Source organism: Oncorhynchus masou, chromosome 15 (genome assembly GCF_036934945.1).
Source record: "Oncorhynchus masou masou isolate Uvic2021 chromosome 15, UVic_Omas_1.1, whole genome shotgun sequence".
Classification (NCBI taxonomy): Eukaryota; Metazoa; Chordata; class Actinopteri; order Salmoniformes; family Salmonidae; genus Oncorhynchus; species Oncorhynchus masou.
In genome coordinates, this window is record NC_088226.1 from 8,582,369 (window position 1) to 8,598,819 (window position 16,451).

Consider the following 16,451-nt stretch of genomic DNA (forward strand, 5'->3'; position numbering starts at 1 on the left):
ACAAAACAATGCTTTCAATGGAACTCACATAGTAAGATCTTATAGTATGTTAATTAAATAACGTTTTCTTAAAAATCCATAGATATATTCTTTCTTTGCTTCCATACCAGTCACATCTCCAAAAGCCCACTTTGATATACAGTGATGCCACAGGTAAAAAATGGTGATATAATGTGCTTATGCCTGTGTGTATGTAGCTGTTACATTGCTGTGACACTCCCTCAGGTGGGACTTCTACTCCACAGGGAAGTGAGCTCCTTGCCTCTGAAACCTGAATCACTCCCACCTGTTTGCCTCAGCACGCCCCCTCCCTCACCGTTTATAACCAACCTGCAGCCACCGAGAAGCACAGGAAGAGAACGAGAGAGTTTGTGTGTAGAAGAGAAAACGCAGTACAGGTCACTCTCCGAGAACACAGGTAAATCAGCCTGTTTACTAACGCCCACATTCGCTCTCCCAGCAACAGCCTCCATCACCCCATTGAAGGTAAGGCCCAGACTCCCTTTCTTTCTCTGAGTCTCAACGAAACCTGTTGTACCACTCCACTGTAGGGTAAACAATTGTAAGTGAGAATAACAAGGGTTGAAAATGCCCCATAGAGTAGTAATTTGATGTTGTGTTTCATATTCTCCTGCAGTCGGGTGCAGTGACAACATGGATTCCAACAATTCATTATTTGTTCCTCTCCTGAGACCTTGACTCAAGCCTGTAATTATTCCTCTCTACAACCAGGTTTCCATCCAACCGTTTTAGGCGAGTAAAGTAGATGTCGGATTAAAAAAGAATGTACCGGCCTAATGACAACAGAACATTTTTCGGTAAACTTTCAAAATGTGGACAAAACCAAATACGCTAGACAAGATGAGACCTTTTTGTGTCGGTAAAATGAATTATGCGAGAAATGTAGGTGGAAAAGCTTCTATGCGCAAATATTGCTATAATGACCATCATGTCGAAGTAAATTTGGGAGTCACGCGATGATGTGTAGTCCCCCACTACGATTTGTCGGAAAGCATGAACTGTATTAGGTTACAGATCAAATAAATCAGGATGAATTTAACACGGTGGTGATAGTGAAAGGTGTTGAGCTTGATGCGCCTTCCCAATAAATATCGAGGGTCTTATTATGGTGACATGATGATCGATGTTTTGCTGCCATTAAAAAAAAATCTCACTCTTTTGTCCATGATAATCTCATACGTACGCTTTAGCACGTGCCAATACAAGTGGACACTTACTATAGAGCCCCACAATGGAGGCGTCATAATGCCCATAAAAGCTAGCGGTCAAACAGGAAAATGGTTCCAATTGTTTTTCCACCATTCATTTTTTTCCATGGGGGATTTTTAGAAACACGTGTTTCATGCTGTGGTACTTTATGTAGCCTAAGGCACCTTTTTTTGTGAGAAAATCATCAATGGAGTTGAAAATGGAATGGAAACTTGTTTAACTGCAAAATATATCTTTATGTGCACTACATTGCATGCATAGCCTTTTATTTGCAGCAAGCCAATTTGATGGAAACTCATCTCTGCAGGGAAAATGTGCATAGTTTATATGCAAATTTTAGAATATTCGAATGAAAATCTGTCACCAATTGGACGGAACATAGCTCATGACATCCTTTTAGATTTGTCCAGTGTTTAGAGTTTTAGCACGCTCAGCTCAGACCGAGTCTGACTGGGTTGTCTCTGTGAGTGAATTACTGTATATACTCTTCCTGACAATTATTTAGATTTGTCATGATGGAATATTTTCATGTATTACCATTAAGCAAAAACCCCATAACTCAAAGCACTACCCTAGGGCTCATGAGGAAACCCACTTTCAAAAATGTAATCCTTCATACATTTAAAACATTCCCATTTTGGAGTAGACTACATATTAGGAATTGTCATTGAACCATATTAGGTGAACTGTTACACGGGATGACAGCTGACCGAGATAAAGCTTTGATAAGTATGATGTCTATACTTTATTTCCTCTAGTCATTAATTGGCATGTTCGTCAACAGACATTTGTTATCTTGATCATCATTCCAGGAAATGTTTGTCACCAGGTGTGTCCCCACTGGCTTCCTTGTGGATGTATTCATTATCCTAGTCTTCATGACTGAATACCACATTACTCCGAACACGATATCAACAAAGCTATGCCACTCACTGTCATATTATTCAGCAGCTTAAAGAATACTTGCCTGAAATTGACCTGATCATTGATTTATTTTTTACGTTACTCTTGTCTAAATTATATTCTCATTTAGCTGCTTTGTGTTTATTGCATTTTCATTTTCAAAGCATGTAAAGTCCTAAGGGCCATAGCTACTGTATATTATACTCACCGTTGTCTTTGTACAGTGTGTTGATGGCTCCTGGCTGGGATGTTTTCTTAGTCATTTGCATGTGACTGTGTTTGTTAATACATCACCAGGCTAACTATGGCCACCGCTGTTGCCCATGGCTTTGTGAAGGCAGAAGATGAGTAACCACTTGCAGGAAACCGTCTGGGAATGAAAGGGGGAAAGCCAATTCTGGATATGTTGCTATGCGCCCTCTGGCCCATTCATATGATTAACCTGATGCTAAACATTGACACGGTGATAAACATCCTGACGTTTAGCATCCATCTCTCAGTACTTGTACTGTATGCCGATGCCATTTCACTCTCTTTTTATTTATTTTTTATTTAACCAGGTAAGTTAGTTGAGAACAAGTTCTCATTTGCAACTGCGACCTGGCCAAGATAAAGCATAGCAGTTCGACACATACAACAACACATGGAATGAACAAAACAAAGTCAATAATACAGTAGAACAAAAGAAAACAAAGTGTGTATATATACAGTGAGTGCAAATAAGGGAATTAAGGCAATAAATAGGCCATAAAGTGGCACTTAAGTAATTACAATATGGCAATTAAACACTGGAATGGTAGATGTGCAAGTAGAGATACTGTGGTGCAAAATAAATAAATACAGTATGGGAATGAGGTAGATAGATGGGCTATGAACAGGTGCAGTGATCTGTGAGCTGCTCTGACAGCTGGTTCTTAAAGCTAGTGAGGGAGATGGGAATATCCAGCTTCAGTGATTTATTTATAAAAAAAATTGTAGTTCGTTCCAGTCAGTGGCAGCAGAGAACTGGAAGGAAAGGAGGAATTGGCTTTGGGGGTGACCGGTGAGATATACCTGCTGGAGCGTGTGCTACGAGTGGGTGCTGCTATGGTGACCAGTGAGCTGAGATAGGGCGGGGATTTACCTAGCAGAGACTTGTAGATAACCTGTCGCCAAACCCACTGGCTACGCGTATGAAGCGAGGGCCAGCCAATGGGAGCATACAGGTCGCAGTGGTGGGTAGTATATGGGGCTTTGGAGACAAAACGGATGGCACTGTGATAGCCTCCAACACGCTACTCAGCAAACTGTATGTAGTCTATTTTATAGATGACATCGCCGAAGACAAGGATCGGTAGGATGGTCAGTTTTACGAGGGTATGTTTGGCAGCCTGAGTGAAGGATGCTTTGTTGTGATCTAGGAAGCCGATTCTAGATTTAATTTTTGATTGGAAATGCTTAATGTGAGTCTGGAAGGAGAGTTTAGTCTAGCCAGACACCTAGGTATTTGTAGTTATCCACGTATTCTAAGTCCGAGCCGTCCAGAGTAGTGATGCTGGATGGACGGGCAGGTGCGGGCAATGATCGGTTGAATAGCATGCATTTAGTTTTATTTGCGTTTAAGAGCAGTTGGAGGCCACGGAAGGAGAGTTGTATGCATTGAAGCTCATCTGGAGGTTAGTTAACAGTGTCCAAAGAAGGGCCAGAATGGTGTCGTCTGCGTAGAGGTGGATCAGAGAATCACCAGCAGGAAGAGCGACATCATTGATGTATACAGAGAAGGGAGTCGGCCCCAGAATTGAACCCTGTGGCACCCCCCCATATAGACTGCCAGAGGTCCGGACAACAGGCCCTCCGATTTGACACACTGAGCTCTATCAGAGAAGTAGTTGGTGAACCAGACGAGGCAATCATTTGAGAAACCAAGGCTGTTGAGTCTGCCAATAAGAATGTGGTGATTGACAGAGTCGAAAGCCTTGGCCAGGTTGATGAACATTTAAGTACTCTATCTGGGACCGTATAAGATAAACACACTTATGGATACTTTAGTCATAACATCAGAAAGAAAATGACACTCATGTCAATCAGAAACTCCTTGACACAGTTCACTGTCACATTACTGGTGCTACTGCCACAGAGTGCTATTGGTTTGTTATTGCTGTTATTAAGAGTACAGTACAAACCAGCTGTCATTTAGTCACTCAATCACTGTTCCCACCCTATAGGGTCATATGCAGACAGACAGTCCTAAACACACATAGTGGTAAAGGGCACCACACGGGGTCATAGAACAGAGCAGGATGAGATGATCCATAGATGGTTTAACTTGCAAAACGGGACAGGACATAAACCTGCAGTGTGTGTGTAATGGGCTCCTGTGTTTTAATAGGCCTCTGATTGACACTGAGGGTGAGGAAGATAACGTTCCTTACAATTTCCTTGTACAGGTGATGGACACTGTTCTCATCTGAATAGCAGACCACGTTGAACATTTTCATAGCTTTCTTGTAATTAGATGACTTTTTTACATTGAATATTTTGTGGCCCCATGTGGAATGGTTTTCAGACATCGAGTGAATTACTGTGAATAATCTTTCTGACAATTAGGCTATGGGACTGGTCTGCCTCTTGTATAATTTTAATCTGTTTAGGGGCCAAGTTATTTGTTTAGGGGCCCATTTTAAATGACAATGCAGTGGGACATGCTGCCTTGTCATTGCCTTTGTACTTTCCTTAATTCTAAAGCAAAGGCTCACTTAACTCTCATTTGGTGTTGGGAAAGTGTACTGTACAGTAAATGACATATGACATTAGTACAAAAAAAAGCAAGGGTGCTCTTGACTGTTCAAGGACGATACGGTGATAGGGAGGATAAGTTAAGTGGCTGGTGTTTTTCCCCACTTCTTCCTTCCCACGTCTTACTGTAGATGACAAAGGGCTGGTTTCCTGGTAATAAGTCAAAGACCGTAAACAGCATCAAGGATTGTGTAGAACTGTTAATCCTTCACCTAATTAGCCAGACATAACAACTCATTGCAAATGACTCGGAACAACTCTGCTAGAGTAGTAGAGAAACGCTTTGTCTTTGTTGTTTGACAGAATATATATTTGCTTCCTTAGTGACTGTGTCCACAAAACCATAACTGTCACCTTCCAATATCATTCAATATGAGTCAAATGTTTATTCAGGTGTAGAAGTGTTCGTGGTGTAGGTTTACAAGATAAGATTGTGACCAAAACCCTCAACATACAATTTCCAAAATGTCATTGATTTAGAACATCATAAGTAGTACATAATTTAGCTGTTTTGTTAAGATGATACTTCCCCATTGAATTAAAGAGAACCTTTGGTCATTATGCTTCCTCCTCTAAACAGGCCTATAGACAATAGGCTACAGACATAGGCAGTAGATTTAGTTCAGACTTTTGACCTCTGATCTCATCTTAATGATTCAGAAGTCTCATAGAATTTCTAAACATTCTCATTACCATAGGTGATTATTCATAACAATGCTCCCTTTCTCAACTTTTCCTCTTCTTTTCTTCCAGGCAGAATAATTCATCAAGAATGGGTTGCTTCGGATTTCTCAAAGTCATGATGTTTGCTTTTAATGGCATCATCTTTGTAAGTTGGAGATGTTTTCATCTTTTTGAGTAAATTATTGCTGATAATAGCAGAGTTCAGTTATGCTTCACAATAATGAATCTGCAGGCAATCGGAACACTCCTTATCACTTACCACTTCTTATCCTTATTCTGTGCCCCAGAAAAACAGTATCTAAATTGCAACGTGAGAAAGTTATGAGAACATGAAACAAAAGGACAGACATTTGTTATGGTTTTACTACTTTTTAATGATACCGACATGTCATTTTGGACCAGATAAGATTAGGCACAGAGTAGAATAGTGTGATGTGCTGCAAGCCAAATGCAGCATGAATGTCAGAATGCGAAGGACCTATTAAATAAATAAAAAATATTTCATTTTACTGGACAATACCTATGTAGGCATAACAAAATAAAGGAGAAATGTAGCATGTATTCATTCCTCTTGACCGTTTCCACAATTTTGTTACAGCCCGAATTCAACATGGATTAAATCAATAAAAGATCTCAACCATCTACATACAATACCCCATAATAACAAACTGAAAACATGTTTTTAGAATTTGCCAATTTATTGAAAATTAAATACAGAAATATCTAATTTACATACACTACCATTCAGAAATTTGGGGTCAGTTTAAAATGTCCTTGTTTTTGAAAGAAAAGCAAAAAAAAAAAATTGTCCATTAAAATAACATCAAATTGATCAGAAATACAGTGTAGACATTGTTAATGTTATAAAATTACTATTGTAGCTGGAAACGGCTGACTTTATATGACATTTCAAATGAAATGTATTTACATAGCCCTTCTTACATCAGCTGAGATCTCAGTGCTGTACAGAAATCCAGCCTAAAACCCCAAACAGCAAGCAATGCAGGTGTAGAAGCACGGTGGCTAGGAAAAAGAGTATCTCTACCGCTCCTGCTGTCTCTAGAGAGTTGAAACAGCAGGTCTGGGACAGGTAGGACATCCGGTGAACAGGTCAGGGTTCCATGGCCGCAGGCAGAACAGTTGAAACTGGAGCAGCAGCACGGCCAGGTGGAATGGGGACAGCAAGCAGTCATCATGCCAGGTAGTCCTGAGGCATGGTCCTAGGGCTCAGGTCCTCCGAGAGAGAATTAGAGAGAGCATACTTAAATTCACACAGGACACCGGATAAGACAGGAGAAGTACTCCAGATATAACAGACTGACCCTAGCCCCCCGACACAAACTACTGCAGCATAAATACTGGAGCCTGAGACGGGAGGGGTCAGGAGACACTGTGGCCCCATCCAATGATACCCCCGGACAGGGCCAAACAGGCAGGATATAACCCCACCCACTTTGCCAAAGCACAGCCCCCACACAACTAGAGGGATATCTTCAACCACCAACTTACCATCCTGAGACAAGGCCGTGTACAGCCCACAAAGATCTCCTCCACGGCATTATATGGCATATCTACATAGGCATACAGAGGTCCATTATCAGCAACCATCACTCCTGTGTTCCAATGACACTTTGTGTTAGCCTTTTAAAATTATAAACTTGACTTAGCTAACACGGAACCCAAACTGGCTGCACGCGTGCACCATCGTGCATACATTTATTTTGTCCCCCCACACCAAATGCAGGTTACAATATCAAAACAAATTCTGAAACAATTACATTAATTTGGGGACAGGTTGAAAAGCATTAAACATTTATGGCAATTTAGCTAGCTTGCATTTGCTAGCTAATTTGTCCTGGAATATAAACATTGTTGTTATTTTACCTGAAATGCACAAGGTCTTCTACTCCGACAATTAATCCACACATAAAACGGTCAACCGACTCGTTTCTAATCATCTCTCCTCCTTCTAGGCTTTTCTTCTCTTGACTTTATATTGCGATTGGCAACTTTCGTAAATTAGGTGCAATACCGCCACTGACCTTGTTCATCTTTCAGTCACCCACGTGGGTATAACCAATGAGGAGATTGCACGTGGGTACCTGCTTCTATAAACCAATGAGGAGATGGGGAGAGGCAGGACTTGCAGCACGATCTGCATCACAAATAGAACTGACTTCTATTTTAGCGCTTGGCAACACAAGACAATCGCGAGCAGTGTGGGTGCAATAATTGAATAATATGTATTTTGCCACGCTCGCTCACGCGACGTGAACGGTGTAGTCAGCCTGTAATTGATCATTAGAAAACAATTGCAAAAGGGTTAGCACAGCTGAAAACTGTTCTATTTAAAGAAGCAATACAACTGGCCTTCTTTAGACTAGTTGAGTATCTGGAGCATCAGCATTTGTGGGTCCGATTACAGGCTCAAAATGGCCAGAAACAAAGCACTTTCTGAAGCTTATCAGTTTATTCTTGTTCTGAGAAATTAAGGCTATTCCATGCGAGAAATTGCCAAGAAACTGAAGATCTCGTACAACACTCCCTTCACAGAACAGCTCAAACTGTCTCTAACCAGAATAGAAAGAGTGGGAGGCCCGGTGCACAACTGAGCAAGAGGACAAGTACATCAGTGTCTAGTTTGAGAAACAAACGTCTCACAAGTCCTCAACTGGCAGCATCATTAAATAGTACCCGCAAAACACCCGTCTCAACGTCAACAGTGAAGAGGCGACTCCGGGATGCTGGCCTTCAACTAGTCTAAAGAAGGCCAGTTGTATTGCTTCTTTAATCAGAACAACAGTTTTCAGCTGTGCTAACAATTGCAAAAGGGTTTTCTAATGATCAATTACAGGCTGACTACACCGCTCTCGCGCACGCCAATGACCATCTGCATTACCAAGCGCTAAAATCAAAGTCAGTTCTATTTGTGACGCAGATCGCGCTGCAAGTCCTGCCTCTCCCATCTCCTCATTGGTTTATAGGAGCAGGTACCCACGTGCCATCTCCTCATTGGTTATACCTACGTGGGTGACTGAAAGACAAACGAGGTCAGTGGCGGCAATGCACCTAATGTATGAAAGTTTCCAATCGCAATATAAAGTCAAGAGAAGAAAAGGCCTAGAAGGAGGAGAGATGACTAGAAACGCTTCGGTTGACCATTTTTATGTGTGGATTAATTGTCGGAGTAGAGGACCTTGTGCATTTCAGGTAAAATAACGACAATGTTTATATCCCAGGACAAATTAGCTAGCAACAGCAAGCTAGCTAAATAGGAAAAATTAGCTAGCAAGTGCAAGCTAGCTAAATTGCCATACATGTTTAATGCTTTTCGACCTGTCCCCAAATTAATGTAATTGGTTCAGAGTTTGATATTTTAACCTGCATTTGATGTTGGGGGACAAAATAAATGTGTGCACGCACGCAGCCGGTTTGGGTTCCGTGTTAGCCTTTTAAAATTATAAACTTGACTTTGTTAATACAACGTGCCATTGGAACACAGGAGTGATGGTTTCTGATAATGGACCTCTGTATGCCTATGTAGATATGCCATATAAAGTCAGCAGTTTCCAGCTACAATAGTCATTGACAATTACTACACTGTACAATGTCTTTTGAACGATAGTGTAAGTATTCACACCCCTTTGCTATGAGACTCCAAATTGAGCCAAGGTGCATCCAATTCCCCTTGATCATCCTTGAGGTCATTACAATTTGATTGGAGTCCACCTGTGGCCAATTCAATTGTTTGGACACGATGTAGGAAGAAACACACCTGTCTATATACAGTGCCTTGTGAAAGTATTCGGCCCCCTTGAACTTTGCGACATTTCAGGCTTCAAACATAAAGATATAAAACAACAAGTGGGACACAATCATGAAGTGGAATGACATTTATTGGATATTTCAAACTTTTTTTAACAAATCAAAAACTGAAAAATTGGGCGTGCAAAATTATTCAGCCCCTTTACTTTAAGTGCAGCAAACTCTCCAGAAGTTCAGTGAGCATCTCTGAATGATCCAATGTTGACCTAAATGACTAATGATGATAAATACAATCCACCTGTGTGTAACCAAGTCTCCGTATAAATGCACCTGCACTGTGATAGTCTCAGAGGTCCGTTAAAAGCGCAGAGAGCATCATGAAGAACAAGGAACACACCAGGCAGGTCCGAGATACTGTTGTGAAGAAGTTTAAAGCCGGATTTGGATACAAAAAGATTTCCCAAGCTTTAAACATCCCAAGGAGCACTGTGCAAGCGACAATATTGAAATGGAAGGAGTATCAGACCACTGCAAATCTACCAAGACCTGGCTGTCACTCAACTTTCAGCTCATACAAGGAGAAGACTGATCAGAGATGCAGCCAAGAGGCCCATGATCACTCTGGATGAACTGCAGAGATCTACAACTGAGGTGGGAGACTCTGTCCATAGGACAACAATCAGTCGTATATTGCACAAATCTGGCCTTTATGGAGAGTGGCAAGAAGAAAGCCATTTCTTAACGATATCCATAAAGAGTGTCGTTTAAAGTTTGCCACAAGCCACCTGGGAGACACACCAAACATGTGGAAGAAGGTGCTCTGGTCAGATGAAACCAAAATTGAACTTTTTGGAAACAATGCAAAACGTTATGTTTGGCGTAAAAGCAACACAGCTCATCACCCTGAACACACCATACCCACTGTCAAACATGGTGGTGGCAGCATCATGGTTTGGGCCTGCTTTTCTTCAGCAGGGACAGGGAAGATGGTTAAAATTGATGGGAAGATGGATGGAGCCAAATACAGGACCATTCTGGAAGAACCTGATGGAGTCTGCAAAAGACCTGAGACTGGGACGGAGATTTGACTTCCAACAAGACAATGATCCAAAACATAAAGCAAAATCTACAATGGAATGGTTCAAAAATAAACATATCCAGGTGTTAGAATGGCCAAGTCAAAGTCCAGACCTGAATCCAATCGAGAATCTGTGGAAAGAACTGAAAACTGCTGTTTACAAATGCTCTCCATCCAACCTCACTGAGCTCGAGCTGTTTTGCAAGGAGGAATGGGAAAAAATTTCAGTCTCTCGATGTGCAAAACTGATAGACATACCCCAAGCGACTTACAGCTGTAATCGCAGCAAAAGGTGGCGCTACAAAGTATTAACTTAAAGGGGCTGAATAATTTTGCACGCCCAATTTTTCAGTTTTTGATTTGTTAAAGTTTGAAATATCCAATAAATGTCGTTCCACTTCATGATTGTGTCCCACTTGTTGTTGATTCTTCACAAAAAATACAGTTTTATATCTTTATGTTTGAAGCCTGAAATGTGGCAAAAGTTCGCAAAGTTCAAGGGGGCCGAATACTTTCGCAAGGCACTGTAAGTCCCACAGTTAACAGAGTATGTCAAAGCAGAAACCTTACCCTGAAGTCCAAGTTACTCTCCGAGATAGACTTGTGATGAGGCATATATTTGGGGAAGGGTATAAAACAATTTCAAGAGTGTTGAAATTTTTCAAGAGCACAGTGGTCTCCTTAAATATGGAACTACTCAGACTCTGCCTAGAGCTGGCCGTCCGACCAAAATTAACAACCGGGAAAGGACCTTGGTCAGGGAGGTGACCATGAATACAATGACCACTCTGACAGAACTACAGTGTTCCTTGTCTTTCTGGCAGGTTATCAGCCAAGTCTCCACAGCACTTCACCAATCTGGGCTTTGTGGGAGATTGGCAAAACAGAAGGCGCTTCTGAGAAAGACACATGACAGCATGCCTGGAATGAAAGACTCTGAGATCATAAGGCAAAATATTCTGTGGTTTGATGACACAAATGTAATTATTTGGCCTGAATGCAAAGTGCTATGTCTGGTGAAAGCCAGGCACAGCTCATCACCCATCTAACTTCATCCCTACCATGAAGCATGGTGGTGGCAGCATTATGCTATGGGGATGCTTTTCAGCAGCAGGGACTGGGAGACTGGTAAGGATAGAGTGAACAAGGAATGGAGCTTAATACAGGCAAATCCTTAATGAGAACCTGCTTCAGAGTGCAAGTGACCTTAGACTGGGGTGTGATTTACATTCCAACAGGACCATGACCCTAATCATACACCCAAAGCAACGCTGGAATGCTTCTGAACAAGAATATGAAAGTCCTTGGGTGGCCCAGCCAAAGTGTTGACTCCAAGGGTGTGAATACTTATATAAAGTAAATGGGATTTCTGTATGTAGATGAGAACATTTTTTTTACCTTGTCTTTATTTAACTAGGCAAGTCAGTTAAACAAATTCTTATTTTCAATGACTGCCTAGGAACAGTGCGTTAACTGCCTTGTTCAGGGGCAGAACGACAGATTTGTACCTTGTCAGCTCGGGGATTCGATCTTGCAACCTTTCAGTTACTAGTCAAACGCGCTAACCACTAGGCTGCCTGCCGCCCCTTAATCAATTTTGAATCGAGACTAATAAAACCAAATGCGGAATAAGTCAAGGGGGAAGAATACTTTCAGAAAGCACTGGATGGGCATGTTCGGTAAGACGAAGGGCAGCAGTTGATGTGGTCTTCATTGAATTAATAGAAACCACCCAACAATACTATGCTCTCTTCCCCCAGTTGGCGGGCGCTGCCATCCTGGGCGTAGGGATCTGGGTGAAGGTGGACAGCGGCTCGATACTGGGGCTCCTCAAGGGGATAAAAGATGCTCCAGCGGAGATGAACCAGATCCTAAACGTGGGCTACCTGTTGATTGCTGTGGGGGCAGTGCTGCTGATCATAGGTTTCCTGGGTTGCTGTGGGGCCATGAAGGAGAGCAGGTGTATGCTGCTCCTGGTAGGTCACCTCAAACATGAGCTCTTCAGTATATGTCACCAATGTGATTGACACTGACTCAGTGAACAAGCTTGATTGTCAAGCTCTTCATCTCTCCTTTCAGAATTTTCTACAGTAGAGTAGGTAGCTACACAGATAAATGAAACATTTCAAAGATTTTACTGTCTTACAGTTCATATAAGGAAACCAGTCAATTGAAATAAATTCATTAGGCCCTAATCTATGGATTTCACATGACTGGGAATACAGATGTGCATCTGTTGGTCACAGATACCTTAAGGAAAAGGCGTATTTCAGAACCAGTTAGTATCTGGTGTGACCACCATTTGCTCATGCAGGGCGACAACTACTTTGCATATTATTATTATTTTTTTTTTAACTTTTTTCTCCCCAATTTGTACTTAGTCTTGTCCCATCGCAGCAACTCCAGTACGGACTCAGGAGAGGCAAATGTTGAGAGTCATGAGTTCTCCGAAACACGACCCATCTCGACACACTGTTCGCTTAACTCGGAGGCCAGCCGACCCAATGTGTCAGAGGAAACCCCGTACAACTGGCGACTGAAGTCAGTGAGCATGCACCCGGCCGCCACAAGGAGTTGCGAGATGGGACAAGGACATCCTAGCCGGCCAAACCCTCCCCTAATCCGGACGACACTGGGCCAATTGTGCACCAATTCATGGGCCTCCCAGTCGTGGCCGGGTCCAACACAGCCAGGGATCAAACCCGGATCTGTAGTGACGCCTCTAGCACTGCGATGCAGTGCCTTAGACTTCTGCGCCACTTGAGAGGCCCTTCCTTCACATAGAGTTGATCAGGCTGTGGAATGTGGCCTGTGGAATGATGTCCCACTCCTCTTAAATGGCTGTGCAAAGTTGCTGAATATTGGCGGGAACTGGAAAAAGCTTTCATACACGTCAATCCAGAGCATCCCAAACATGCTTAATCGGTGACATGTCTGGTGAGTATGCAGGCCGTGGAAGAACTGGGACATTTTCAGCTTCCAGGAATTTTGTACGGATCCTTGCGACATGGGGCCGTGCATTATCACACTAAAACATTAGGTGATGGCGGCAGATGAATGGCACAACAGTGGGCCTCACAATGAGATTCTATCTCTATGCATGCAAATTTCCAGCGATAAAATGCAATTGTTTGTTGTCTGTAGCTTATGACCACCCATATCATAACCCCACCGCCCCCATGAGGCACTCTGTTCACAACGTTGACATCAGCAAACCTCTCGCCCACATGACGCCATCTGCCCGGTACAGTTGAAACTGGGATTCATCTGTGAAGAGCACACTTCTTCAGCATGCCAGTGGCCATTAAAGAGGAGCATTTGCCCACTGAAGTTGGTTATGACACCAAACTGCAGTCAGGTCAAGACCCTGGTGAGGACAATGAGCATGCAGATGTGATTCCCTGAGACAGTTTGTGCAGAAATGATTTGGTTGTGCAAACCCACAGTTTCATCACCTGGTCCCGGTGGCTGTTCTTAGACAATCAAGCAGGTGAAGAAGCCAGATGTGGTCCTGGGCTGGCGTCGCTACACGTGGTCTGCGGTTGTGAGGCCGTTTGGACGTACTGCCAAATCCTCTAAAACAATGTTGGGAGGCGGCTTATGGTAGAGAAATTAACATTACATTCTCTGGCAACAGCTCTGATGGACATTCCTGCAGTCAGCATGCCAATTGCACGTTCCCTCAACTTGAGACATCTGTGGCATTGTTGTGTGACAGCTGCCCATTTTAAAGTGGCTTTTCATTGTCCACAGCACAAGGTGCACCTGTGTAATGATGCCGTTTAATCAGCTTCTAGATATGACATATCTGTCAGGTGGAAGGATTATCTTGGCAAAGGAGAAATGCTTACTAACAGGGAAGTAAATTAATTTTTGCACAAAATGTGAGAACAATAAGCTTTTTGTGCATATGGAATATTTCTGAGATTTTTATTTCAGCTCATGAAACATAGGACCAACACTTTGCATGTTGTGTTTATATTTTTGTTCAGTATATATGAAATGTGTGCAAATGCACTGTAAACAGTTTTCTCAGTCCAACCACTCAATCTCTCTTATGGTCTCCTTTTCCTATTTTTCTAGTTCTTTGTGATTGTGTTGGTGGTGTTCATTGCAGAGGTGGCTGGAGCAGTGGTTATCCTGGTGTTTAAACCCTTGGTAAGCGTACATGCAGCCCATTCACTCTCCTCATATTGCTAAAGGGGGTTAAAGACTGTCTGTGGAGAATTTGATAAAAATACTACACTCTTGGAAAAAAAGGTGCTCTCTAAAAGGGGTCTTCGGCTGTCCTCATAGGCAAACCCTTTGAAGAACCCCTTTTGGTTCGAGGTAGAACCCTTTTGGTTCCAGGTAGAACTCTTTTGGGTTCCATAAGAACCCTTTCCACAGAGGGTTCTACATAGAACCACAGATGGTTCTACCTGGAACCTTTTGGAACCCTTTTTTCTTAGTGTGTGTGATTTGTGTTATGTATTTCAGGCAGGTGAGTTGATTGAGAAACTGGGCACCAAAGTGGTTCAGAACATTAAGAAGGACTATGGAGAAAATGTAGACGTCACCGCTCTCTGGAATGCTACTATGGATACGGTACTTTACAATATCCTGCTGGCCTGTTTTTAATACCTTGGAAATAACATATTAGGCCTACAAATAATGTCTCAAATTACATTATCATTTTTATATGCTTGTGTATTAGAAAGCTTATTCAGTTTTGTCAACAGAATTGTTCTAATATGAACTGTCTCTGTGTCCACTCTAGCTAAAGTGCTGTGGATTCTACAACTATACAGACTTCACTGGCTCTCCATTTGAAATACGCACCCATCTCTATCCTCAACAGTGCTGCCACAGTGCTGTTTTCAGCTCCTGTAATGACACAAGTGCTGTATGTTAAGTTCATGTTTTAAGTATCCCTATATTTCTGTTATTAGTACACCTGCGCAGTAGTCTCACTGTTGATGGAACTGGCCTGAGTATAAGGGTGACGGTGTACGGTGAAGTAAACGTTGTTAAACTGGAACCTAGTCGTTGTCATTTTGAATTAACACTGTAGTCAGTGTGGGTCCAAACTTGGTACCAGATGTGAACTCATCACCTCAAATTAATCACACCACATCCATACTCAAACTCATCAATGGAAGGCCCATTTGAGAATGTAACACACTTTACAGTTGAACACCCAGTGGCCTCACCTGTCTAAATCACTATTACATTTGTGTGTCCCCACAGATGATCACTGGCTGCTTCCCAAAGTTTAAGCAACTGATTGATGAAAACACTATTGTCATTGTGGCAGTGGCATTGGGAATCGCTGCCCTTGAGGTACTGTTGACTCCTTCCCGTGTCTATTTCAAGGTCACAATCTCATTGTTTTGAAATGCCACAAATGTAGATGCAAATTCAACAAAAGTAATGTGTTCAGTTTCGTTCAGCGAGCTTTGTTTTAAAAGTTTAGCATAACCAAAGCATTTATTTACTGTTCCTGTTTCCCTAGATAATGGCGATGGTTGTCTCCATGACTTTGTACTGCATAATAGGCTCAAAGAGTGACTGAAAACCAGTAAAGGGAGGGCTGTAGAGTCATCTGCCTGGATGGCATCTCTGGACACTCCTTAGGACAACTACCAGGGTGGATGCATAACAATCTCTGAAACCACCAAGGCTGAAGAGAAATCTAAGGAAGCTTTGTGATAAGGAGAGGCGCCCCACCACTGAGCCAGTTTAAATTAAATCCTGTACGAGATTATTGGATATGGGAAATGTCTATTTGTATTGTAGTCTTTTATTGTATTGTATACATATTTCACCTAAAAATTATGCTGTCTTACATTTAGATTAAAGCAATACATTGCGTCCTAACTCCATTCCACTCTGCACAGTATCAATATTCATATTATAATAACATTATCAATTCACTGTCAGGACATATGTGCCACTTTTTATAATTTTAGTAATTGATTTTCTACAGATGCTACATGCTCTGGAGAATTAATAAAAAGGTTGCAACTTGCAACGC

The 16,451-nt window shown here is 42.1% G+C and overlaps 1 protein-coding gene across 2 annotated transcripts; it reads left to right on the top strand.

Moving 5' to 3' along the window:
- Positions 1–315: 315 nt before the first annotated feature.
- Positions 316–16,288, top strand: LOC135555507 (tetraspanin-1-like). 2 transcript variants are annotated; one of them, XM_064987993.1, is made up of 8 exons: positions 316–418; positions 5,662–5,737; positions 12,196–12,411; positions 14,519–14,593; positions 14,915–15,022; positions 15,195–15,320; positions 15,665–15,757; positions 15,930–16,288. In XM_064987993.1, exons 2-8 carry the CDS (start codon positions 5,681–5,683, stop codon positions 15,987–15,989), a joined length of 735 nt encoding a protein of 244 aa, XP_064844065.1. In that variant the 5' UTR covers positions 316–418; positions 5,662–5,680; the 3' UTR covers positions 15,990–16,288. The 2 variants fall into 2 exon arrangements, with proteins under 2 accessions (XP_064844065.1, XP_064844064.1); XM_064987992.1 differs by having other exon boundaries at positions 323–486.
- The last annotated feature ends 163 nt before the right edge of the window (positions 16,289–16,451 follow it).